Raw genomic sequence first — 26,908 nt, 5'->3', positions numbered from 1 at the left:
GAGGAATTTTCAGATACCAAGTATGAAAGATGTAAAATCCCCTGGTGAATGTCAGAAAACCAGTCAAGACTTCAATGAATCATTCTGTCTCCTGGCATTACCTTTTTTAGGGCTGGTGTTGATGTTGAATTGTAATGTAAGAGTAGTAGGTACCTCTGTGGTCCATCTTTGAGTAATGCCTGGGTCTCTGGGTTTTTACCTGGTGATTTCTTGCAGCTTTTATAAGTTCTTGTTTGATGCTGTGAGGTGCATGTGATTAACTTCTTTTGTGATCAGCAGAACTTCCCATTGTGCAGTGCAGGCCTGTGTACCCTGAGTGCAGCTTCTGATACCTGAAGGTTCTGTCTGGAGCAGAGCCTGGAAGGAATTGAGTGGAATCACAGCTCCTGCCCTTCAAGCCTTAATGTGTGTGCTCAGGATTGTTCTGTATTTTGAAGTGGGGAAGTGCATTGGGTTCTTGCAGTGATAGCTGGACATGGAAGAGCTTAGATAAAAAGGGAACAGAGCACAGCTAATGAGAGGCTCTGCAGATCTTTTTGTGATCTGAAGGGTTAACCTGTGATGGGAAGAGCCTTGCTAATCTTTTATTCTGTGTAGGCTGATAGAAAGTTATGGCTGGAAGGAGTGTAAGAGATGGGGTCGTCTGTCCTGTCCCAAAAGAAAACCTGGCAAACCCAGGCAACTGCTGAAGGTGTTTGTCAAGCACATTGTTAATGATTTCCTGTGATAAACTCCAAAGCCAGATTCTTTTGGTAACTCTAGTGACCAGTTTGTTTGTCCTGCAGGTATAGCTCATTATTTGTATAAATGCAGTCTAATGCACAGGTCCCTCATAAGCTGCAGCTTTAAGGAACAGATTCACAGTTTTCCAGGACAGTTCAGGTGCCAGTTTTTCTGCAGCACTGAGTGTGGTGGGTGCCTGCAGTGCCCAGTTCTTCCTGGCTCTCCACACCCTCAAGGGTTTCTGTTTCATGCTGGATCCCTTCATGGCAGGCACAGAGGTGGTTTTGTGGAGGATCCTGAGTCCAAGAGGAAACATGGATTGGGTGGTGAAGTTGTTGATTTGCTGCAGCAGGACTCGAGCAATTTATTTGCTTAAAACCATGAGTTTGGGATTAACCTTTAATCCATATACCCTGAACTGTGAAATCCTCTGGCATCTTGTGGTTTCCTGTGAAACTTTTCCTTTGTGTTAAAGGGTCAGCCTGCTAATTCTGGGTTTCATGAACAGGGTTTACATGGTACTTGCTAAATGGATCTCCTAAGAAAGTTATTTGTAGTATTTTCCTGCCATTCACAGAATTTAGTAATATGGTTTTAAGTTTAATAGCAATTGATAGTTACTTCATTGTCTACAACTAAACTAAGTAACATTCAGCTTCTACTTAAATAAAATTAAAATTGGTTGTCTGACATTATATTTAGCTTCTGTTCTGTTTATTGATTATTGTGCTTGAGAATCATCAGCCAGCTTAGGGGGGAAATGTAGAAGTAGCTTTTGGTGGCTGCTCTTGGGATGTTCCCTGCTCTTTTGTCCTTTAACTGATTTTTCTTTGTCATATTTTCATTTGTGTAATTCTTTTTTCCTGTGTTGTCTTTTCTTTCATACACTGCTTCTGTTGTGCTCCCTCATGCCTTTCCCACTATAGGACCAGTTACTTGGGGTGCCCAGTGGATTTATTTGAAAGTCAAAGCTAATAGAAAAATGGGATTAAGTGCCATTTGTAGTAGAATGATGCTGAGTGTTCTGGGCTGGCTGCAGAACTGGGTTGGTGTTGTCCCTTAGCACTTCTGTGTTTGGTTTGTGTTAATATTTCTTTAGCAACATAAATAAAAAGATTTATTCTGACTTAAAAGTAATTTACCATCTTTTATACACTTTAGAAGAAAACAAATAACCCTGCTTCTAACACCTGCTGGGTTTGAGTTTGTGCATGAGTAGTATTTTGCTTTTTTAAGCCTTTAAAACTTACTGGAGCTTGTTTCAATCTAGGGATGGTTAAAACTGCATTTGTGTTTTGTCTCTGTTGGATTTGTGGGAATTTGATACACTTAAATGACCCTTCACTGGTTAAAATCTGTGACATAAGAGTAGTCTATTAATGAGTTCTGGGAAAATCTGCATGAAATGTTGGGAATCTTGCAGGAGGGAGCTCAGAGATTTAAGTAGGAGCATCATGCCACCTCAATTCTGGCAGTAAGCAGGTTGGAGGAAATGATTCAAGAATGCTGTAGTGCCCATCTTTGTCTTTCTGAGCACTGATGGAATTGAATGTAGTTTTTCTATTGAGGTGGCAGCTAAAAAATGACAAAGATGAAGTTTTGTAGCATAGTACCTGGCACGTGGGCATAACAGATACTGAAGAGTGCTGGCAGTACTTGAGTTGTTAGAAGGTGTGGGGGGTGAGGAAACTGCTCTGAGAGAGTTCTGTGCCTTTTTGCAGCTGGGTTGGATCTGTATTTGCTGACTTCTGGTGGAACTGTTAAACTTAGGAGTTCAATGCGTGGAATTTCTCCTCAGGTGTTTGTTTTGCTGGAGAAGAGGCAAGCACAGGATCTCATCCAGTGTGGACAGACAGAGCTGTGGCTGACACTGGCCACATTCCTGCTGTGTTGGGCTTCAGTGGAGCAGGGGAATGCTATTCAAAGCATGAGCCATTTGCTCCAGCACAGACAGCCACTGCACCAGCTCCTGTGCAAGGATAGAACTGGGTTTCTGTATTTGAGGTCATAATATTTCTGTGTATTGAATTTTTGCTCTAGGTGCTGGCTCATCGAGTCTTGTACAAGATGTGAACAAAAGTGAAACAGGAGCAAAAGCTTTTTTTAGTGTGACCTGCATTTGAATAGTGCTCAGGCACAGCTTTCCTGTCTCCCTGAATTGCTAGATTCTTGTTTAAGACCTTTAACTTTCTTAGGGCTCTGTAGAGAACGTCTTCCATGTTCATTTGGTTTTCAAATTAAAAAATTATGTTAGTTTTTGGAGAGTGGTGTAGTTAAAAATACCTGACTTCATAGGTAGAACTTTGTCAGCTATTTGCTTTCAAGACTACTGCAATTCCTCATGTTTTAGTTCAGGAAAGTTTTTAAAGTACATACTTAGCTTTAAGTTGTATATTTTCATTTGATTTGTTAGGATTGCTCACGTGCTGAAAGTTTAAGGAATATGCTTAAATACTGCTGAATCGTGTACTAAAAAAGAAAAAGATGAGATAGGAACTTTTTTTGTTTTCCTGCAAAGACGGAACATGTGTTGTCTTGCTGAAAGTAAATGGGCTTGCTAAGTAATACTGCTGAAATCTGGCAATTCCTACTTTCAGGCTACAAATTAGCCTTGATTGCTCTGACAGTTCCTGAATTGCTGTTATCATGTTTCATCTGGGTCCTCTTCTTGTTGAAATGTGATCTAAAGGCAGTACTAATTCAGTTCATGTAAAATTTTGGATTTAAATTTTTCCTCTGAGGAAAATGTTTCTGTAGAGTATTTGCTAGCTTTTAGTTGTTTGGTTTTTTTTTTTTTTTTTTTTTTTTTTTTTTTTTTTTTTTTTTTTTTTTTTTTTTTGTGGGCTTGGGGTTCATGTTAGTTTTGTTTATTTGTTTGGGGATTTTTTGTTTTTTTTTTTTTTGGTACACCTATAGTTTATTTGGTCAAAGGGAATACAGCCTCCTCCTCTGCTGATTCTTGGTGAAACTGTTTTGTATATGAACAAATACTGATCCAAACTGACTTGGTGAGATGTATTAATCTTGAGAATACAGGGAGAGGAGAGGAACCATCTCGCATGCCTGGATTTTTTTGGGAATAGTTCTGGGTGGGCAGCTACCAGGTAACAGCTTCAGATACAGAAGTACTTTGAGCTGTGGAACCCAGGTAGCTGAAGGATTTGTGGTGTGTGTGGGATAATCCATCTGCCCTGACCTGGTGTTTGGATTCTAGGGAGAAAGCACTGCTGTTGTTGGTGCCCTTTTCTGGACACAGCTGATGACTTGCTGAGTATATCAGTGCTGATGTTGTTCTTAATGGACTTTTTCTTTGTTCCTTCATTTCTTGGGAGAATTGGTGTGTTGTGTGTGTGGCTGTATTTAAATTCTGTGTAAGGAATAAAGCTGTTTACCTAGCACTATTTCCTGTGAGCGTGTTTCATAGGCAGTGGGGCTTAATGAAACCTGGACTCCAGTGGGCTTCTCTCTGTCCCTGTGTCCCTCCTGTGCTGCAGCACCCTTGCTTGGCACTGATTTCATAAGGCCTGTGTCCCTCTGCCTGCCCACAGTGTGCTCTCTGGCATGAACAAGCTGGGGTCCTGCAGGGTCTCTTGCAAAGGTTCAGTTACCCCAACTCACCACTTCCTCTGCTGCCAGCTGGGAAACCACCCTGGTGGTGACAGTGTGACACCAGGTGTGCTGGCAGGCTGGCACCTGCTGAGCAGTGCAGCCAGCTGGGGGTTTCCTGCCCTCTGAAGCTCAGGAAGGTCAGAATTTGCTTCTCTTGTGCAAGCTTTCGAAAGACATATGCTGTTTTCCTGGTTTTGACTTCTCTCAAGCTTGCTTGAAATTGTTGAGTGAATTTGTGAGGTGTGATTGGAACTTTCACTGATCAGCTTTCTTTAGGGAAAGGGTTAAAAGTTTGGTGCTGCACAGGTGTAAGTCACTTGTCACTGTTGTACTAAAACACTGAAATCCTGCCTGAGGCTGTACAAAACACTGGAGGTCCTGAACAAGGTTGTTAGACAGTGGGCTTGAATTTTGAGCCATATTAGAGGCTTCTGGAGTACCAATGGCTTGGGTTTTGTTTGTACTGACTGCTCTTTGTGCCTGTGCTGTATTTTGCTTTTCCCTTCTGCCTCTTTACTTATTATCATAATATAACAGTTTCTTGGGGGGAGAAGTGCAAGGCTGTTGCTTAGCCTGGTATTCTCACTATGAAAATAAACTGGTTTTCAGTCTGGAATGCTTCATTGCCTAATTCACAGTATTCTTTCAGCCTAGTCCAAGTAGCAAGTTTTGTTTTCTCTTTGGTATTAGCAGTGCTGGAGAATTGGGAAATACTTTTTTTCTGTTTCAGTCTTAGGAATAAGTGCCCACTTTCACGGAGCTCAGTCTGTATTTTCTGTCTTAAAAAATTATAGCCAGGATTCCCATTCAAGAAGCTCTAATGTTGTTGCTTTGGCTGAATGCTGTGTCTGTTCCCTGCCTGTGCTTTTTAATTTTTTTGTAGTTATTTTGATTTCTCTTTCTCTTTTCCTTCCTTCCTGGCCTTGAGTTTGCCCTCCAGGCAAAGAGCAGACAATGAATTGCAGTGAATGACACTTGTGAGCAAGGAAAAACTGGGTCAGTTCCAAGCTCGTGCAGGGTGTAGGTATAATAAATACAGAATCATAGGATCACTTCAGTTGGAAAAGACCTTTGAGACTATCTAGTCCAACCATTAACCCAGCACTGCCAAGTCCACTAGCAAAACATGTCCCAAAGTCACATCAACACCTCTTTTACATTCCTCTAGGGATCCTGACTCTCTTTCTATGGACAGCCTGTTCCAATGCTTGGCAACCTTCTTGGTAATGTCCAGTCTAAACCTCCTCTGATGCAATTTAAGCCCAATTGCTCTTGTCCAGCTGCTTCTTACTTGGGAGAAGAGGCTGAGCCCACCTTGCTGTCACCTTCCAGATGGTTCTAGAGGATGGTGAGGTCTCCCTTGGCCTCACTGTCTGAAGGTTTTTTACTGAGTCAAGAGTTTACCCTCTGAACCAGGAGCAGCCAGTGAGAATGCTGCAGCAAGTGCTGTTAAAGATTTACTAAAATCTACCAGGGAAATGAGATCCACAGCCTTTCCCTGGACCACTAAGTGGGTCACCTTGTCCTAGGAGGAGATCAGGTTAGTCAGGCAGGACTTGCCTTTCACAAACCCACGCTGGCTGGGCCGAGCACCTGCCTGTCCTGTGCGTGCCATTCATGGAGGATGATCTGCTCCTCAACCTTCCCTGGCACTGAGGTCAGGCTGACCAGCCTGAAATTCCCCATATCCACCTTATGACCCTTCTTACAGCAGCTGGCTGTCATTCTTGCTGATTTGCAGGCAGCTGGGACCAGCTGAGCTGGCCAGGACTGCTGTAAATGATAGAAGTGGCTCAGTGAGTGCTTCAGCAGCTCCCTCAGGATCCTTGGGTGGATCCTGTCCAGCCCCATAGCCCTGTGTGTGTCTGAGTGGCCATAGCAGGTCACTGAACGTCTCCCCTTGGATTGTGGGGGCCTCATTCTGCTCCCTGTCCCCAGCTCTGGGGAGTGGGTACCTGCAGAACAAACGAGGGGAAGGGGACTGCTACCATTCCTTACTGTGCTGTAAAGTCTTGTGATGGATGTTGAGGTGATGTAGCATAACTTACTATGACAGAACACTGAGTAATACTGAATGTTGATGAGTGTTACTCATTAAGGATTTACAGTTTTCAGCTGGAATGCTGTCACAATTTTAATTACTCCATGGAACAGCATGCTGAGGTTATGAAGAAAATGCCAGTGCCTCTAACATGTATTATTTATTTATTTTTGGAACTGATGCATTCCTATTAGATGGGATTTTAGCTTCAGGATCTCCAATTTTCGGAGCTGGAATTAGATTTGAGAATAAGTGTGGGCTGTGTTTTGGCTATGACATATCCCATGGCCTTTTTTTCCCTCCAGGCTTTGTGCTGTTAGGTGCTGTTGTGCTTTCATACTCTCCTGCACATACGCAGGCCATGATGAACCCACATGCTCTAAGGGTACTTCCTAAGCATGTTTGCAGTATCATGGGTGAATCACCAAGCATTTTATCTTCTGTGGAATTGGACATGAAAATGGAATGCTGTTTTTCTTTAGCTTTTATTTCTTCTGAAGGTTTTTAATTTTAATTATTCTGTAGGCTTTTAATTTGAAGAACAGTAAGTAGAACCAGAAATGAATAAACTATCTATGAAATGGGTAACTGATGGTGACACATGAGCTTCATAAATTGTTTTATTCTCTGGAAAAGATCAGTGTTGTAGTCTGCTTTCCTCCTACCGTGACTTTGTTATAAAGTGCTGTATTTATTTATTCTGCTACACTGAATGCAGCAGTGGGGGGTGTAATGATAAACTCAAAAATACGGAATTGGTGTGAGATTCACCCAGTGACACAAGGACCTGCTGGGAAATGAGTGGTTAGTGGGGACTTCTCTGGAGCTGAGGGAAATACCATTTATGTATGGCTTCTCTTCCCTGAGAGCAGAGCCCTTGTAAGGACTGGGGGTACCTCAGAGACAGGTTAAAGACAAGAGAGCCTCTTTAGGACTGAGTCAGAGCATCCTCAGGTGTGGTTTGCTGTGAGCTGCTCTGTCCCCAAGAGCCAGCAGCTGGCATTGGCCACTGAGAGCAGAGTGGGGCAGCACAGCCCTGCTCCTTCAGGCTGGCAGGGATTTTGTGAGATGTACGCTGTACCTGCTCCAGTGACCTTCACCTGTGGGCTTGGGACACATCCAGGTTAGGGAAACTGCTTTTTAAATACAGATGATTACCTTAAGGACAGTTTTTTCACATATCTGCTGAAGACTACATTATGATAACCATCATTATGTTGTGTTGGAAGTATTAAGAGTATTTTAAAGTTTATGTTACTGCAGTAAATACCAGTGTAGAGCAATATTGATTGTGTTGTGCTTCCTCTTGAACATAAATATTAGATATAGAGTGGTGTGTGTTTGTTTGATGGTGGTGGGTGTGGTGTTCCTTCTGCTGTTTTGTCTCTGGTGCTTGTTTGTTGGCATTTGGTGAGCACTGGTGTTCAACACAATCTCCAGGAGTGAAGGACTTATTGAATTGGGCTTTTTGCTGGCAGAGACTGGGATCTGACCATACTCATGCAGTGTAGCATGGCTCAGGTTATATAGAAACAGTGATTTAAGAAAAAAAAATAATTTTAGTAAACTTATTCCTAAATGTGTTAAAATATGAAAGGATAATGCAACATGTAGGTACAGGTCTTAAGTATGTAGGTTGAGTATTACAAAACATAAGAAAGACCTGTTGGACAAGTTAAAATCTGAATAAGAAGAGTTACTGGTCTAAGCACTTGTAGTTAGAGTTTTTGTTAATGCTTAATCAGCTTTTGATGGCTGTAATTGCCTCTTGAAATCTGAACAGAATATTCCCTTACAGGTTGGTTCAGCTGCTCTGGGACAATGAGTGACTTACACTGGGAAAGGAGGAAGTATTTTTGTCCTTTGTTTTCCTTTGATCTGTAAATAAAAATGATGCCAGAGGATCTACCATGCCCAACCTTGAGAAATGTGATCAAAATAAGCAAAGCAAGTTTGATGTACACAGAAACCTGCCATTGTTCATTGAAAGCTTACGTATAAAACCAACCCATGTACTTCAAGCTTATCTCTTCCAGTACATGAATTTCAGAGTAATAGCTTATAATTGAAATAACATTAAATGCTGGGTGTACATTTAATCAAATCTCAATTTTCATACAAGTGAAGCTCAGCAGACAAGAACAATTAGTGTAGCAAATAAAAAATTACATTTCTTTGTGTTAAAAACTGAAGTAGATTAAAATCTATATTTGCTGTGTAAACAGGAACACCTAGTGCATCTCTAGTCAGCTACTAAAAGACTATCTTATAATGTATCAGACTTTACTAACTTGTGAATCCTTTAATAAAGAAAAGTTCAGTAATTGCAGCCAGAAGTACCCAAACTTCTATAATCAGTGATTGTAGTCACTGAGTTTAATTTCTGTATCAAAGCACTTTGCTGAATTGAGAGTAATATTCTGGAGGTTTTAGTTTCAGCCTCTGGTTTCTCATCTGTACTTCTGAATTTGTGAATTGCTGTGATATCAAGGTTTTTATACTGCAGGAGAGTTTATATTTTAGGGCTAGGAACATAGGTGAGGGGAGTGTTCTGTTTGTCAGGGATGCATTTCTACTTTAGGATCTATTGCTCCTTTTTCCGCAGGTTTCTGTAGTGTTAATCTTTGTTGTCTTGAAAATACAAGGTTGAAATTTAGATTTTGAGAACTTGGATGTGTTCACCTAATGCTTTTCAGCAGCTGTTTATTACACGTGCCTGAGATAGGGCCTCATCATTTTTATTGCATCTAACATTTCTTCCAGCTGAATTTCTCCTGTATCTCTGTCTTCAATTGAAGCAGGATAGATAATCCTGCTAAAACAGTATCAAAGTTTGCCCATTTGCCCAGCAGTTTATCTTTGCAGGAAATGTTTCCAGCTGCTGGCTTTTGCTCATTGCCAGGGGCTGTTTGCACCCCTGCTCCTTGTGTCACCCCAGTGGTGTGGCCTGGGACCAGCCTTTCGTGCCTCAGAGCTGTGACCCTGCTCCTTACCCCAGGCTTTTCTGCTGCTGTGGAGGTGAAGGTCCCAACTGTTTCAGTGTTTGTTGTTAGAACAAATATTTAAAACAACAGACACATTGGGAGATGTTCTGTCTTTGGTGGCAGACAACTGTTATGGTGCCCCAATTCCACATGAATGTTACTGGATTTGTACAGCCTTATTTCTGCTGAGTTAGCTGGAGCATGGAATCTTTCTGATTGCAAGGGGACAAACCAGAGCTGATCTGACTTAATGTGGACAGACAGTAGCTAATTTGATCTAAAGCTTGCTGTTTCAAAGCCAACTGATCACATTCATTCAGGAAACTGAACCAGCAAGGTGAACTTGTTTAGAATCAACATTTTGTCTCATGTGTCTGTTACAGCCTTGCTTTGGTGTTGGAAGCTCTAAAATGAGTTGTACTGTGTTGAAAAAGTAGTTTCACATACTAGATATGGATCCTCGCTACCTGTCTTTAAAATAAAACAATTGTTTTGAGTAACCATTTATCCCTTAGGTCTTGCATAAAAACAGGGAAGATTAATAAAAAATTAGTTGCAGTTTAGATGTGAGCAGGAGGTGTCTTAGTCCAAATGAACTTCAAAAGTCTTTAAAAATTATGCAGAAAATTCAAGTTTCAGGACGTGTAATGCTCAGGGCAGCTCAGTGACCAGAGTGCATCTGCTCAGGAAGGATGCGCTGCAGCTCTCAGTGCTTGGGCTCCAGGAGGAAAATGTTCTCAATTACACAGAGGGAGTGCATGAGGTTGTTAAACCTAAAAGGGCTTCCTGGATCATTCTCTAGTGGTCAAAATCTGTTTGTTTTGTGAAACAGATGAAGCTGGCTGGAAATTAGAGGGAGCATGTGTGTGTGTGTGTTTTATTATCTATCATGAAGTCCTTCCTGTGGATAATGCTTCTTGTAAATGTGTTTGGTTTTTGTTTTTTTTTTTTGAGTACTTTGCAGAAAATCAGGAAACTATCCTGCTGTAAAGAAAATTCAAAAGCTAGTTGACCCCTGTGTTGAAATACACAATGAGTTCTGTGAAACACCTAGCATTCATGCAGTGGGCAAAATCTTCAGAACAAAAGCTCTCTGTGAGCATGTAAGCAACCAAAAGATGAGGTTTTTCCTGTATGAAACCTCAGTTTTTCTGTTAGTCAAAAATCTTGTTGGTTTTGCTGCTGGCTAACTTAGAAAAATATGTGACAGCTAAAGCAGATGAAGGCCTCTTGTTTGTATGGCAGTGTTTAAATTGATTTATAATCTTGTCATTTCTGGTTTGATGAAATAAATTTCCAACTGTTTTGTAAGTTTTCTTTTAAATTTTGAATTATAAGTCCACAACTAGCCTTGGTAAGACTTCTTTCAGATGAGTGACTTGTGGAGTTATATTATCTAATAACACGTCCAAGCAAGTTGGTATACGTTTTTTTTGGCCATCATTTGACAGTAAGTTTTATCTTGGGTTATATATTTAGCTTGTAGAATTGATGGTCTGAATCTGATTTTCAGTTTTTCTTCTCTTTTTATATCAAGTTAAGGAATTTCTTGTTTTCTGTATCCAGTTTATAGTAGAGAAACAGGTGAAGTGTTACCAGAGAACACACTGTTGTTACTTAATATTTCTGGCAGACATTTGTTCAGGTGCAGGTTGCTTGGGGTCCAGGGAATAAACCCAGTGTCATCATGAAAGCACAGAGGCAGCAGTCAGGACAGCTGGCTTCCTGCAGCTTCATCTTGTCTGGAGCCTTTGGCAAACCCTTGAATTGTTCTGTGCTTTGTTGTAACTGTGCCATGAGGATGCACTGGTTGGTTGAGGGTTAATGTTGTAGGAGTGCTCTGAGGTAGTGAAATGAAGAGACTATCATGACACCTCACTGCTTCAAGTGCTTTCATGTTCTCACACTGCCTGAACTTTGTGATGTTTTGTAAGTTTATAATCTGTATAGTGCAAAAACTACAATTGCTGCTATTTTCAGTGTTGTAGTTGTCTCCTTTCTTCCCAGCAGATGCCAGATAAATTTAATTGTTCTGCAGTAAGGTTTCAGTGTACTAAATTTCATCTTGTAACATAGCAAAGACTGCATTTGATACTGAAAAGAAAAAGAAGCCTTTTATGTTAGAATTGCACATGTGAATCATTATAGTGCTGATGTCACTCATCACATCATATGTGAGTGCTGGGGGAGGTTGCATTTCCACATTTTCACCTCGAGGCAATTGTTGATGCCCTTGGCTTAATGTTGTTTTGTGCTTCTGCTCCAACAGCTGCTTGCTCTTAGCTGAACTTGTGCCATTGCATATTTACTAATGATTTTGAAAATATGAAATGTTCCTGCATTTTACAGCTGTTAGAAAGTATGGTTTTAGTGCTGTGTGGAGGTGATAGTTTAAGGTACATTCTTCATCCTTTCTTGCTGTGAGTTACCATCAACAGCGGTGAACTGTGAGGGATATCTGGCTTTAAGGACAGAAATGTACTGATATTTTTGAAATCTTTGCTGTTCTTCAAAAGAACTGAAAATATATGGGTGAAAAAACAGTTTTTATTTACCACACTCCTGGAAAGTACAGAGTCTGACCATGTGTTAAGTGATTACTTGCATTCCAGGAAAGATGGATGGTCACATAATGTTGTACTATTCAGTACTGCTCATCCATCTTCCTGACTCTTGTCCTGCTGCTGGCAGTGTGACTTCCCTTTTCTGTGGTGGAGATGGGCTTGAGATGTTTTCATTTATCTGCTGTTTTAACTGAAAAATAGGCTCCTAACATGAAATGTTTCACAGGGTTCTGGAGACCAGCACGTACCCTGTGCATCCTTGCCTCTCCCAAATATCTCCATTCCTGGGCTAAGTATCTTACAGCTTGGTTGTAGACTTCCATCTATTTTTATGTCTGTATCTTACTGCTGATGACTATTGGTTGGGATGGCTTAGGAGGGCTTATTGACAGAGATTTTAATTTCACAGTGTTTCTTTGTGTCACATTTCCCCCCTCTGCAGCAGAACTGCTTAGCAGTTCATGTTCCTTGGTCTGAAATAATTAGTGCATCTGACAGCGTGATCTCCATTGGGAACAATGGTACAGCTGGTCTGAAAGGTGCTTTACTAGAAATGTTTTGTACTCTTCCATGTATCCACATTCTTCAGAGAGGAGTGTCTCTAGCACAGGAAGTCATGACATTACAGCATGTAGCTGGCATTTTTTTAATGCCCATAATGCTGAGATGGAGTCATCCTTTTATCTGAACCAGTCATATGTAATTGTACATAAAATACTATGTATGAAATTGCAGACAGACAGAAGTATTCTTGACTGTTTCTCCCTTGTGCAGGTTAGCATTCCTGGTGGATGCTGCCTGTGAAGCCAGAAGGCTGCAGAATAACTTTGTTCACAGGGTGTATGTGTGAATTCCATTGAAAATAAGCAGTAAAAGAAAAAGGTTTATTTTAAAGTACTGAATTTTGTCATAACTATGGGTGGATGCAGTGCAAACCTGGAGCTGGGCTGAGAATGGTCTTTGATGTGTTAAAAGATCTCCCACAGGCCCTGGTGTAAATTCTGTACTTGAAACTGTAGTAGCAAGACTTTCTAAGGAACCTCCCACTGTGTGCTGACCTTGTGCAAAAGTGGTGAAAGAAGCTGCAATCATTTACCAAATGGTGTTTTCTGTGGGCTTGGAATCTGAGTGCTTTCCATTTCAGCTTGAGGTTTTGTATTTGTTTGATTTGGTGGTTTCTGTGTTGTGGGGTTTTCCCTCTAAGTTTAGAAGGAGATTTAATTAACTCATAGATATTAGATTTGAAATTATTTAGCTTAAAGATAGATTTTAAATTTTCTCTCTTGCTATATTGGGTGAGTGAAGCTTTTCCTGTTATTTTTTACACAGCTCCCCCCCGCCCCCAACCATTTAATTCCTCTTTCTCTCGTCAGGCTAAATAAATTATGCAATTTTTTTGTCTGAGGGGGAAGTCATTACGACTGGTTATTTTGTTTTTTCTGTTTGGGCTGAGTAAAGCTCTAAATGGGTGAGAACACTCGTTTTGCTGTCAGGTCTGTTGTTGCCCTCGGTAGTCTGGCAGGTCCGTGTGAGTTCTTAGCATCTTGTGACCTGAATGTTTGCTCTGAGTAGGTGGTTGCTAAGAGGATGTGCCTGCTTTTATTTTTCTAGAAGAGCAGGTCTGTGCTTTACAGAGGAACCAGTGGTGGGACTGGATTTTAGTCTAGCATGGAATTAGAAGCCTGTTATCAATATGTTATACCAATTACCAGGTGTATGTGAACAGCTTTTATTCAGAGTGCCTGGTGACTGGGTTATTACACCCAGTCATGTTGTTTGAACATTAGATGTGACCTCTGTCTTGATTTAGCTTAGGCATGTGTTTCAAGAAGAAACAATTGCAATTACAGTCTGCTCTTATGTTGTAAACTGTGGATGAGAGAATGCACACCTGTAGTTTAAATTCTCTTTTAGTGATTTCCTTCTGCAAGACAGTTGCCTACTAGATCCATTCAAAATCAGTGTGTTTTGCATATAAACATTTTTTTTTCTGTTTAAAAAGCTACTTATTCTCTAGACATAAATTACCTGGGATTAGTGCAGCTCACTGAGAGGAAAATGTGCTAAATTGCTCAAAAACAATGGTTGGTAAATTGACAATCACTGTGGAGAAGAAAGATGGACAATGATGGTTAGGTGCAAAAGTGAGCCTATGCATGGTGCTGGCACTGACAGAATGGCTGTGAACAAGTTTAGAATTGTTCAGTTTTGCAGACAGACCTTTTTATTCCCTGCAAAATGTTTTGAGGGACATAAAATGAAGTTGAGTTATTAGGTTCTGGCATTTGATAGATGAAATTGAAAAGAAAAGGTTTTAAAAAAGTTGTACTTTTTATAATGCTAATTAGGTGTGACAGTGTAGTGATGGCAAGTAGGCAGTGAACTCACAGAAGCAGGAGCGACATGTTTGCAGATAGTGACAGTTTCTAGTAAAGGATATATTCACATGGAGAAATTCTACAAAAGAGCCGAAGCTAGAAAGTGAAAACAGGTTCATGGATATAGATATTGTGTTACAAGTAGTTCTGTGAAATGTCTCTAAATCAGATTGGGCATTTGTGCAAGTCTGGTGGGTTCTGGCATACACAGTGATTGGAATGGAAATAGGATTCTGAGGCTGTTGCATAATGCAGTGCTCACCTATCGAAGCATATTTGTGTTGAACTTCAGCTCTGGGAAAATGGAGCAGGCACTCCTCAGTGCCACACAAGAAGCAAATGGGTAATGCTATGGTAATAGCTGCTCACAGGCTATCTTTATCAGGAAGGTTTTACCACAGATGTCTTGAGAGAATGATTTCCCATCCCCTCCTGTCTGTTAAAACCACAAACATGCAGTTTAAGGCATGAAGTGATCTGAGCTGAAGGAGTTTTTAACAGGCTGAGTTAACCAGAGATTTTATCTGTTATGCTTCAGTGATCCATGACATGACAGATGATTAGTATATGTATAAATTTGCAAGAATAGATAGCATTTCAAACACAGCACCATTTTTTCTCTCCTTGCCAGAGCTGCGCTGCACCCCGGGGCAGTTTGCGTGTCGGAGTGGGACCATTCAGTGCATCCCCTCAGACTGGAAGTGTGATGGGCGCCCCACCTGCGAGGATGAGAGTGATGAAGTGGACTGTACAGGTAGGTAAATCTAAGAGACTGCTCAGCCCCGTACCAGCTTACTGTGCAGCAGTACTTTGCCTCTTTCAGGTTGAGAGGAGTAGTGGATTTGTCTTTACAAACAAGCTGTGGGTCTGCTGGTAGATAAAACTAGCACTGGGAGATAAAAGAAATATTGAGAAGGATTCCACTGATTGATGAATGGAAAAAGATATTTGCTTTTGCAAATCAACTTTAGGTTTGCTGATAAATGAAATAAGACATTGAAAGATGAAAGAAACAACGGGGAAGAAAAACCCCTAAATTGAGTAAGAATTAAAAATTAAAAGGAAGGGGTATACATTAGAGGGAAATCTTCTGTATCAGGTGTATTGGGAAGCATGTACCTCTCAAGTACCTCAGCCAATGGGGAAGGAGAGAAGGGAAATGTGGCTGGGAAATTTGGATAAAAAGGAGGCTGCATCCTCCAAAAATACGAGAGATCCCAGGGGAATGCCCCGTGGCCTCTCCTTTTATTCGAATAAAGCCCGAAAGGACTCCTCTGTCTTCTTTTTGGACATAAACCTCTGGTGTTTGTGGATTAATTTTCCTAACAAGGTTGTTTGGTTCTTTTTATTTGAAACTGGTGATTGCTGGGTAGAACTGTACCCATTATTAACAAAGACTGAGTTGGCTTCTCTTCATCTTGAGCAGCTAATACTGCAAACAGTTTTTTGCTTGTCTGAATTATCCTTCCATTCTTATGGTCAGAGCAGGTATCCTGAAGATGAGGAGAGTTTGTGGTCTAAAAAGAGACTCTCCTGACAAGGAAAAAATGTTGCAGTTAAACTGAAATGACACATAAGCCTGTGGTTAAATTTGGAATTACTGATTTGGTTGTGTATCACTCAGACAGTGCTGGGTGACATTGCTGGACTTGGGTAGAGAGTTGTTTTATTGCTCCCTGTTCTGATTATGCTTCTTGTGCTTAAGTGGAGAACTTTGTTCTGCCAGACAAGCTGGTGTATTTGCACTTCATAAGCTCCTATGACTGGATGCTTTGAGGAGCCTGTCACCAGCAGTGGATCTCTGCTAAAGCTACTGGATACTGAGCTGTGCTGAAAAAGAAGCAAAGAAATATTGTGACTGTACAATCACAATTTGGAATGTTTGCTGTTGTTCTTGAAAAACAGGCTAGTGCAGCTCTTTCTGTGCATGTTAAAAGTGAATTGACCTGTAATTTTTTTTTCGGTTAAGAACAATGAGACAGGTATCTGAAAGCATGAATTCAACTGTGGCATGATTGAAAATTTTTTATCTTTACAGCGTGACTAAATTACATTCAAAAACTGTTTTAAGAAGTTCTTTTCCAGTGAACTACTATGTTTTCTTGGCAGAGAATCATGTGAACTCTGTGGCATTGCCATAACAGCATTCATCATTCTGAGTTCTCAGCTGTTTCAGAGTGGTGCTACAAAATAGTAACATTGATGTTTTACAGCAACAAACTGTTTTAAATATCCATATTATTTAAAGGAATTAGAGAAATAAATCTAACATTCAAACTTTGAAACTGTGCTAGAGTTAGCCATCTCCCCAGTGTGTACTATGGACAAATAATTGAAAGAATGTCGGTGCTCTTTCCAGAAAACTTTTTGTGTAAAGGGGAAAAACAGTTGGTAGTTTGTTCTGACACTGAAAATTAAGCTCTGCCATTGATAGTCTATTTAAGGATATTCTTTACAATGTGGATGTCCTAAAGAAAATTGCTTTTATAGCTGTGCTGTTATTCTTCCTTTTTAGCTAACTTTGGCCAAATGTTAAAAAGCTATGGACCTAATGAAATTCTGGAGTATAATGGAATTCAGTGGCTAAGGGAGGACAGAGTCATGTTAGTGTTTGGATTTACTCAAAAAGCACTGAAGACTTTGCTTGTGGGAACATCTGAACTTCCACATTAATAGAAAACTATTTTTATCTTCTCCTGTTCCTAATGTATTAGTCAGCAACTTAAGTTATTGCCTGGAGTATGCACCAGGATGGTGTTGACTAAGGACTGGAGTTCCAAAGAATGTTTGGTATATTGATGGGAGGAGGATTTTATGGGAGTAACACTTCTCAATACGTGGGTTCTGGTGTTGTGTTTGGGGTGTAGACTGTCTAGCCTGACATGATAAGAAGAACTTGAAGGTTAAAGAAATGAAATGTGGGAAAGTCTTGATTTACCACCATGTCTGTGTGCATGAAGAGAAGAATAATGTCTGTAAATACCAGAGGGGAAAATGCTGGACAGCAGAGAGAGGAAAGTATTCCACTTGATGAGAGGAATAATTAGATAAGTAATTGGTGAAAAGGCTGTGCTCAGTAAAACAGCCAGAAAGCAGGTGTGGTGTTTGTGAAAGAACTGAGATATTTGCACAGTAATGTGAGGAGTGCAGCCAGCAAACCAGAGGAACAAGAACTACTTGTGTAGGATGTAGAAACTATTATACCTGTAACAATGAACTTGGTGGGATTGCATGGTGACCTGCAATGGGTGTTGAAGGGCAGGGGTCATTCAGACCTGTCAGCAATAGAAGAGGTTGGTGTACATGGGAGTGCTGTGCTGGAACATAAAGAGGAGTAGCATCAATGAAAGTAAACCTGAGGGCAGAATCGGTTTGGAAGAGCAGTGAGTTTGTGTTGAGGAAAGCAGTACAGATGTGACAGTCACAGGAGAGACTGTCTTGGGACATTGATGGGGAGCTGATGCTCCTAATAATAGTAACACAGTCATACTCAGGAGTGGCAACTTTCTGCTTTGGCCCCTGAATTAACAAGAAATGATGCAGCTTTAAGTGTAGAAAATGCCTTTGGATTAGATGAGCAGTTGTGTGATGATTCAGCTAAATGTAAATACTTTAATTAAAATGTTCTTCCCTTCAATAAAGGCGGTCTGAAGACTAAAAGAACTAGTTATAATTCTCCAAGTTTCACAAGTCCAGGTGGCTTCACTAACATCTTTAAATTAAAAGGCATGAAAACTCTCTGAAGCATGAAAAGAAAGCATACAAGAAAGGGCCCTGAATCTGGTTGTGAAGCTTATTAATCTTCAGCCTTTGAGCCACTAATGGCACACTCCAACATGAACAACTCAGAACAGATCAATGGCAGTGAATTAGGGTTTTGTGGTGGTGTTAAAAGTGTGTTTCAGTGACTCCTTAGTCATGTTGGTGTTTTGAAAGGTTTATTACAAAGCCATTGTAAGTTGTTTGCCACTGTTGGTTCACCTTTTTTAGGCTTAATTTCATTTGTGTTAGTAACAAAGGTCCTATTAAAAGAAGAGCATCCATAATTAATAAATTAGTTTGGTAATCATATACTGGCTGAAGTGCAAGTAACATTCCAAATTGTAAGAATCTTTGTTTGAATTTCTTCTGGCAGTTTTTTCAGAACACAATTAAGTAAGACATTTAATTCATTGACAATCAGAATAAGTGTGTGAGATGCCTATTTTTTGCTGTATTTCTCTGAAGATTGTAATTATAGATGTTTTTATTCTCACTGTCTCTTATCATAATGACCATTTTCCTTTAAAACATGGAATTCCTCTCAGTCACAAATTTTCCATGTGCAAAGTACTGTTCCCCCTGCCCTTCCCACTAGGCACCCATGTGTCAGTGGAATCTGCTGCAGTGATTACCTTCAATCCATCTCTGACAGACTAAAACCACTGTCTGCCTACTCCTGTGAGCAATACTAAAAATTGCTGGGAGGGTTCATTATGTAGCATGTGCCTGTGACTCACTTCTGCTTAAGCAGTGGAGCTTCAAGAAATTTGTGGACTTTTCCATGTCAACAGTAATTGATCCTAAAAATAGTTTATCCCAAAGTGGTGTATTTTATGAAATAGTAGAAACAGGCATTAATATCTTCAACAAAGACTTTTACAAATGGAATTTATTCTTTCTAATCACTTTCTCTCATGTTTCTACACAAGCAATCAAAGTAGAAACACAACTTTTCCACCTCTATAAAAGTTCTGTATTTAAACCCATAAGAGGGAAGGGATCTGCAGTTTACCTTTTACTGCTTATTGGATTTCCAGCTTTGCTTCTACCAGAATATCAGATCAGCTTCTGCAGATATCCTGCCTTCTTTGCAGGCCTTCTGGTGTAACTCATTTCAGGAAGCTGAGCAGAGCAGGGTTTAGTGTAGCTCTGGTGTGTTTTCCTCCCAAACTGCTGGCTTGATGTTTTTTTCTGTTGCCCATGAATGAAAATTGATGTCTTGAATTCGAGTGCCCTTCATAAATCCTGTCCATATCAGTTTCACATCTTTCCCTTCTGATGAAGCAGCAGCTGCAGCAACCTGTTTTGAAGTGATCAAAAACAGCTTTGTGTTTTGTTTCACCAAGGATGTTTTGTATGCTTGAAGTGACTCTTGACATTTGTGCACTTTTTAGTACATCTCTTTTTTAAAACCTAGGTATTAATGATAAAAACCTCTGAACATTTCCACACCTTTCCTGAGCTCTTGCTGAACTCCTATTTTTTTTTACCCTACCTTGTGGTGTTTAAATTATAAGCTGTTTTCTGCCAGTCCATTACTTTGAATAGCACTCAGCACAGCAGGATGCTGTTCTTGCTTGGCATTGATGTCCTTGCACAATGCAGTTGATAACACACAGCATGGAGCTGCTTGATCTGAGAAGAATCACTCCTCTCTAGGAGCTTCTGAACTATATTTTCAACTACTGAGGCACAAAACTGGATTTAATCTTGAAGTTCTCTCACCTCTCAAATTACCAGATGGAATTAGAAGCTTTCTAAACTTTCAGTAATATGCTGGACAGAAAATTTGAAGCTTTGGGGACAAGGCAGCTTTTATGTAAATTTTGAGAATCTGTGTGTTTAAACAGGAACAACTCAAATCTTGGAACTAATAAGATATGGCAAGACCTGGTTGTTTCCCAGGCAGTTTAATTTTGACATAATTTGACATAGTACATCCATCCTTATGAAGGGATTTGCTTGAGTGACTTGACCTCTGTTACACAGTTTTCCAAAAGGTAAAAGGAGCCATCAGCATGGCAGACTTCCTTTCTGAATTGGTAGCTTTAAGTTTTAAACAACTGGAAATAGCCACAGAATCACCACTGTTAGATGACTTTCTCTTGATGGATAGCCCTATACTTAGACTATAATTGTGCTGGAGTGAATTAGATAGCAACTGTAAATTGGAAGGAGCTGGGTGAATACTAATCATGACTTGATCAATTGGGAAACACATTGGAGGATGCTTGTGCTCACTACTTTAATATTCAAAGGGTGAAAAAAAATAGTGCCCCATGGGTTCTTCCTTGAACCCATTTTTTCATTTTCTGCACCAACTAGCCAGCAAGTGACATTTCTGGAGTAATTATGTAAAGTCAAAGAAACAGATCTCTATCTGTCTTGGCTAGTAAAAATACCACTGTTGCCCGTATTGCCTGTGATTGTAGTATTTAGAAGAATAAAGATCTTGGAAAATAACTGATCTTCCAAAATTTCATTTCTTTTCAGGATATGAAGTGTAAGCACTGTGGTGTAAGAAAGTGATGGCTTTTCCTTTGTGAAACACTCAGAGTTAGGTTCTGATCTTCTGAGTTGTTATCTGAAGATGAGTCCATGGCACTCTAATTTATTTTTAAAGATAAAATTATTTGTAAAAAGGAAGTAGGAACAGCGCATAAAATTCTTCTGCAGAGTATTGCAGAAGTGGAATAGAAATCCAGTCCAGTTACACCTTTGCCACCAGAATCTGCAACAGCTTTTCATGGCAGTCAAGTGACTTAGAGGCTTGTTAGCATTTCTTTATTGCCCTGGAAAAAGTTGTCATTGTTGCTTTTCTTGGGAGACAGATATTCAGGTCAAATAGAAGCAATTTAATATTTGAAGAGCACCAGTTTATTAAGCAGCTGACAGCGTTGGGCTTGAAGAAGTGGCTTGTGGTGACTGCTTTGTGCCACTTCAGTCCTGTTTTCAGCATGAATCTGCTGACAAGGGCAGGTGCTGAGGAAGGAATGAGTTCTGCTTCCTGGGTGGAAGTGATGGAACTCTTTGTGTGGGATCTGTGTAGCTGTTTTTCAAAGCATCTGGCATAAATTCTGTTAATTTAGGATGTTAGCCTGTGTAACCCTTCCTTAACCTTGCATGTTAAAACCTGTGAACTTTGGTTTTATTCCTGGGGGAGATAAATTGTTAAGTCCTCGTGGGCGTTCTGTTTAGCTGCGGAGGGTCAGCCATATGGTGCTGCATCTGCTCGCACTTCTGAGAGGGAACTGATTCTTCATGTGTTTGGTTCTGACTGGTTCTTTGGGTTTAGCTGCTACCATTTAATGCCATGGGAAAATAGAGCTCCCCATGCTGAGCTCAGTAGAATTTGATAAAGATTCTACATTAGTTAGTGTTATTTTTAAAGCCTTGCTATAATTGAAGATTTGCTTTTTCAGTGTCTCAGTATCGCTCTGAAAATCATAGTGTAAACAGTGCTACTGAACCATTAGGATTAAAAACAGATTCTAAAACTAAAAATAGATTAGCCTTTAAAGTAATAAAAAATCAGTAATTTTCACTGTCAAATAATTTTACTGTTTTGTGTCCTTTGAAGTGTATGCTGAGTTTCTTGGCACTGACTTCTTGCCTGTGATAGATAACATATTCTAATACTGAGCACCAGAATTTCTACTTTATTCCTGTAAGGCCATGTGAGTGTATTATGCACAGCCATTCCTTAATGGGTGATCTCTGTAGACATGTAATTCCTAGGATAATGTGATAATTAAATAGCCCTTGCTTATCCCATTAACCCAGGGCCAACTCAGTGTGCTAGGGACAGATGAGTGCAGAGTGACTGCTGTTCCTGGGCTCCAGCTAGGGATTTGTTCTGCTCATCAGTGCCTACATTTGTTCCATGGAGTGCACTGTTTGATGTTGGGTCTCGTGGAAGTCTTTCCCCCAGGTAATGCAGTGAACAGCCTGCAGCTCAGGGTTTATATTACCATGAAATTGCTGTGGACCTCTTGCTTTCCAAAGATAGTCCAAAAAGAGAAAGTTTTATTGACATGGTTTCATATATATTTCAAACAGAAGTCTTTAAAACTGTTGAAGAAGACTGTGTAGCTTCTCTTTATTTGGGATCATGTCTTTGTTTGTTTGGTTTAGTGAGGCTAAATGGAGATAATCAGCTGTAAAGGAAAATAAGCAGATTTTTTATACAGAAATGAATGTCTACATAGCACTGTGCTGGTTAAACCCTATTACCTTCAATAACATCTAGCAATATTAAGTAACATACAAGCAGATATTTATAATGCTTATAGTGTTGGGTGTTAATTTCTCTCTTTTCAAGGGTAATCTCTTGTTTCCACATTAATCATTCTTGGTGCCCACCTCCATCTTTCTCTAAGGTTTCTCCCCACCACCATGCCAGCTTTCCTGCTTAGGAACCTGCTAGTTGTGCTGGCTATGGCCCACCCTGCCTCCACCTGAACTGGGTGCTCCTTATTTACTCCTGGTAGGCACATGGAGCCCTCCAGCCCCTTTTCTTGAATAACATCTTACACTGTGTTCTTCCTAAGTTACTGAATCTGGTGGTCATGTACACCTGGTAACCCTGACACTGAGATTAGGGGATGTGGGGGCTTATTTCAGAAGTCACCAACTAACTTTTCCTTTAGAAGCTTGAGAGTGAATAAAAAAAGCCCTGTTCTTCTGGCTGGAGATCAGTCTCCTTTCCTGGTTTTAATTACATCCTACATCTCAGAGCATGTGTTGGAAAATGTATTGGAGGAGTTGTCTTATGTCCTTGAACACACAGCTGAGGAACAAAGCAGCTGGGGAGTGGGTAGTTCTGTAAACAGGAGCAGATACAATGTGCTGGGGGTGATGCATTTGCTGCAGCAGTTGAAATGACGAGCAGCAGGTCCTGTGTGCAATTGCCAGCTGGTGAGAATCTGCCAAACTATTTCATTTACCCTGCACAAGTGTGTAATGGCTTGTTGGTTCTTTTCAGTTGAAGGTATTTCAGTTACCTGCTGAGTAAAATGGCCAAGCTGTTACTGTAGGGACCTGCCATCTTTGCTTGCCCGAGTCAGGTATCACATATGTCTTGAATTAAAACCCAGAGAAAGTTTAATAAAACGAAATCTGCCTTTGCTTGCATCTTTCACCAGTAGTAACTATTCCTCCTGGTCCCCAGGCTTGACAGGGGACCAGAGAACTTACCATGGGAAGGAGAACATGGACTCGAGGCACAGCTGGGGCAGAGGAGCAGACACCACCCGCTTCCACACCGTCAACGTGGCTCAGCCCGTCCGCTTCAGCAGTAAGTTGCAGACTGGGAAATCTGGGCCATCTCTCTGCTAATTAATTTACAAATTTAGGCTATTTTTAAATTAAAAAGTAGTAGTCTTTTCTGTTTCATAGATTTTTGACCAAACTTTGACTTGCAATGCTATTTCAGGTGTTTGTGCATTTCTTTTATATATGTCCTTCTGTTACAACTCATTGCATAGTTGTAACAGAATAAAAATGGATAAAAAAACCAAAAGAAACAAAACAGAATAAAGAGGCTTGAGAACAGAACTGTGAAATGCAATGAACAGAAAACAGTTTCTGAATTTTAAGTTTCTTAGGCAATGCAAAATTAATAGTGCAAGTTTAAATGTCATCCTCCTGTCCTGTGATTCTTTCTGTTAGCCCATGGGCCTGTGTCATCCAGAAATGCCACAAGACTTTTGTTTCAGGTTCCCTTAGTTGAGTTAATTGAGAGAAAGCAGAGACATCAGTTCACACCATCACCTTCTTATTTCCTAAAGATCTGCCTTACAGTGGTGATTTTTACAAAGCAACCAAGAATTTCCCCAGAACTTCTATCACCTTCAATGATTCACTCTAGGGGCAGGATTATATGAATACTATTGAGACTGTAAGAGTAGGTTGAACACTTCACAGCACCTTGAATGTATTGCTAATCATCTTAAAGAAAGACAGTCATTAAATTGGCCACCTCCAGGGTTTTTGTGCTGCTTGTTTTTGCTTGGATTAATCAAATTTATTGGTTTTATAAAGATGTGCAGGGAAATGTGTTCCACAGTAGATGGTCAGTCTTAATTAAAGATTTTAAAGGCTGTGACAATGTGATGGAACTTTACTAGGAGCCTAATCTTTCTAAAAACATGTAAATTATCAGAAACTGTAGTAAAGTAACTCTTCAGGGATCTGTAATGTGTGCACCTCCTCCTCTGGAGGTGAAGTGCAAACACTACTGCGTGTACGTGCCCCAGTGATAATTGATTAGGATGCATTACCTTAAAGATCCTAATTTGGGGGGAATGGTTTCCCTTCTGTTCTTCATGTTTCCTAGGAAAGTGCCCAACAGGATGGCAGCACTATGAGGGCACAGCCAGCTGTTACAGGTTGTATTTAAATGGGGAGAACTACTGGGACGCTGTGCAGACATGTCAGCAGGTGAACGGGTCCCTCGCCACCTTCACTGCAGACCAAGAGCTCAGCTTCATCCTGGCACAGGAGTGGAACTTGGAAGAAAAATTGGGAGAGGAAAACAACCGTAGGTGAGTAGGAAGAAAAGGACAAAGATCTCATGTTTACAGAGAATGGTTTCTGTGTGCTACAAATATTGGTGGTTCGGTTTGTGTAGAAAATCTAATGATAAAATTTACATCAGGTGAATAAGCCACTGTGAACGTGCTGGTTGGCTGTTAGGCAGTGCCCCATCTGTAGTTTATGTTTTAATAATTATTAACAGATAATTCAATTCAGCAGAGTCTTTTTATCAGCAGAGTCTTCTTATCTTCAGCTTGTCTTAGCAAGGGACAGGTATTCTCGAGCTACATCAGGAAAGTGGATTTAACAATGACTGCTGCCGCACTGCTGTGTATAAAAATAATTATTTAAATTTTTCAGCAAAATTTTGATTTCTATGAAGTACTTGTAGCTCTAACAAAGAGCAATTTTGAGATAGGAATGAAGTAAAAAGGCATTTTGAGTTGCAACTACTGTGTTTGGGTGGTTTTAAATATTTCTTTCTGTTAGTTCACAACAAACAATTCCTCCTTTTTCTGTGTATGGGTTTTTTGTCACTCCTGGGCTGCCATGTCAGATCACCAGGAGTGGCTGAGTGGTGGTGTGTTTCTGTCTGTGAAGAGTTAAATGGTTTGATCCAGAACAGTCTGACCTAGGTTGTTTATGTTCAGAAATACTTGACTTCTGGATGCTGCTGTATGATTTTTGGGTTTGAGATACTGAAATGCTGCCATGACAACAGAATAAGGTGGTGTTTATGAGTAGAAATAAAGGACACAGTCAGTTATAATTTGTAAACCTAGAAAACTAATAAGTATTTTATCAAGTATTTTCCTCTGTTCCTCAACTGTAGTCTCTCTACATTGCTTTTACATAGGAAGACATTAGAAGGTTCTGTCTAATTTAATTTGTTAATGTGTTTTTGGCCTGTATCTTTAGAATGTAACTTGATTTGCAGGTTCTGGGTGGGATATCAGTATGTGATCACCTACAGAAATCACTCTGTGATGGAAGGTCACTGGGAAGTTGCTTATAAAGGTGGGTCTCTCAAATCGCTGCTTACTTCAGTGCCCATGAAAATTGTATTAAAGCATGAATATGATTTGAAAGAACAGCATGACTTCTTTGAGTGGTAATGTTGAAATAGTATAGGTGAACTGCTTTGCTTCAGAGGGTAGAAGTGGAAGAGTTTAATACTCAACACACATCTTATTTTGAAGTTTAAGTTTTATGGGTGTTCACGCTGGCATGGAAAGAACATGTCAGTTTTTTGGGTTTTCCCCTTGATTAAATGAGAGAAAGGGAATTACTCTGTAATTTCTCATTCTTTGTGGTGAATGTTTAGATGAACTGCTGATTCCCGGTTCTAGTATTTGCAGACTAGTGTAGCATGTTTGGAGGTTTTAGCTTTTTAACAATTGGTAGAATTTTGTATACTAAAAAACCACACTTGAATTTTGCAGAATTTACTTTTTCTTTTTAAAGTATTTTCAGGTAGTTTACTTAAACCATTTCAGAATTTGTGCAATCCCAGAAATATATCTCCTTTTATATGAAAAACTAAACATTAATTTGATGGGTGTCACTGGCTAAACCCTTTCAATTGCAAAACAAGCACCTCCCTCTGCTGAAAGTGCAAAGCTATGTTTCTACACCTTTTATTATTAGTTAATTTATTAGTGAGATTAAAATCATAATACAAACTCTTATGTGTACAGTTGTGTGTTTAATTCCTGTACTGGTTTAGGTAATGTAGAAATTATAACAAAGATGTTGTTTTTTAAGCATCAGCACTGTGAATTCCAGTGTAGCATTTGAAAACTAATCTGAATAGGTTTTTTTTCATCCATAGTTTTCAGTATCCATGGATAATCTGGAAGGAAAACTCTCCTTTAGGTACAGACACATAATTATGATCAGAATTTTCAAACAGTTGGGTCTTGAAAAATACTTCCTTTGAGACATGAATGCAAAGATTCTCCTTAAAAGGACCTTTCTTTGCTCCTTGGAAAGCTGACTGCACTGCCATCTGCTGACAGAGTGGTCACAACAGAGAGGCATGAATTACAGAGAAATCATCATAACTTTATCATGAGTTTTATTTAATTTGATGCATTATATTAATTTAAACCTTCTCAATAACATATAATCTTCTGTTTTTAAGCTTTATATTTAACAAAGAGATGCCTCTACAAAGTAAAGTACATAGTAACATTCAGTAGTTTGTGAAAAACTTTTCTTAGGCTTTTATTGATGCAGACTCTGAATTTCTAATACCTGTTTGAAAAGTGATTTAGGCTTCTAAAGCTTGCTAATTTTAATTTATTGTTG

At 39.8% G+C, this 26,908-nt stretch overlaps 1 protein-coding gene across 1 annotated transcript in view; it reads left to right on the top strand.

Moving 5' to 3' along the window:
* The window catches only part of DGCR2 (DiGeorge syndrome critical region gene 2), a 45,600-nt gene that overhangs the window by 5,160 nt on the left and 13,532 nt on the right, over positions 1 to 26,908 (top strand). Inside the window, exons 2-5 of the mRNA XM_058816442.1 lie at positions 14,931 to 15,053; positions 23,232 to 23,357; positions 24,399 to 24,606; positions 25,536 to 25,615. Coding sequence (XP_058672425.1) covers positions 14,931 to 15,053; positions 23,232 to 23,357; positions 24,399 to 24,606; positions 25,536 to 25,615 — 537 coding nt within the window. The remainder of the gene's footprint in view (positions 1 to 14,930; positions 15,054 to 23,231; positions 23,358 to 24,398; positions 24,607 to 25,535; positions 25,616 to 26,908) is intronic.

This window comes from Ammospiza caudacuta, chromosome 18, assembly GCF_027887145.1.
Source record: "Ammospiza caudacuta isolate bAmmCau1 chromosome 18, bAmmCau1.pri, whole genome shotgun sequence".
Classification (NCBI taxonomy): domain Eukaryota; kingdom Metazoa; phylum Chordata; class Aves; order Passeriformes; family Passerellidae; genus Ammospiza; species Ammospiza caudacuta.
Note: the sequence above shows the minus strand (reverse complement) of the source record. Positions and strands in the feature narration are given on the sequence as shown.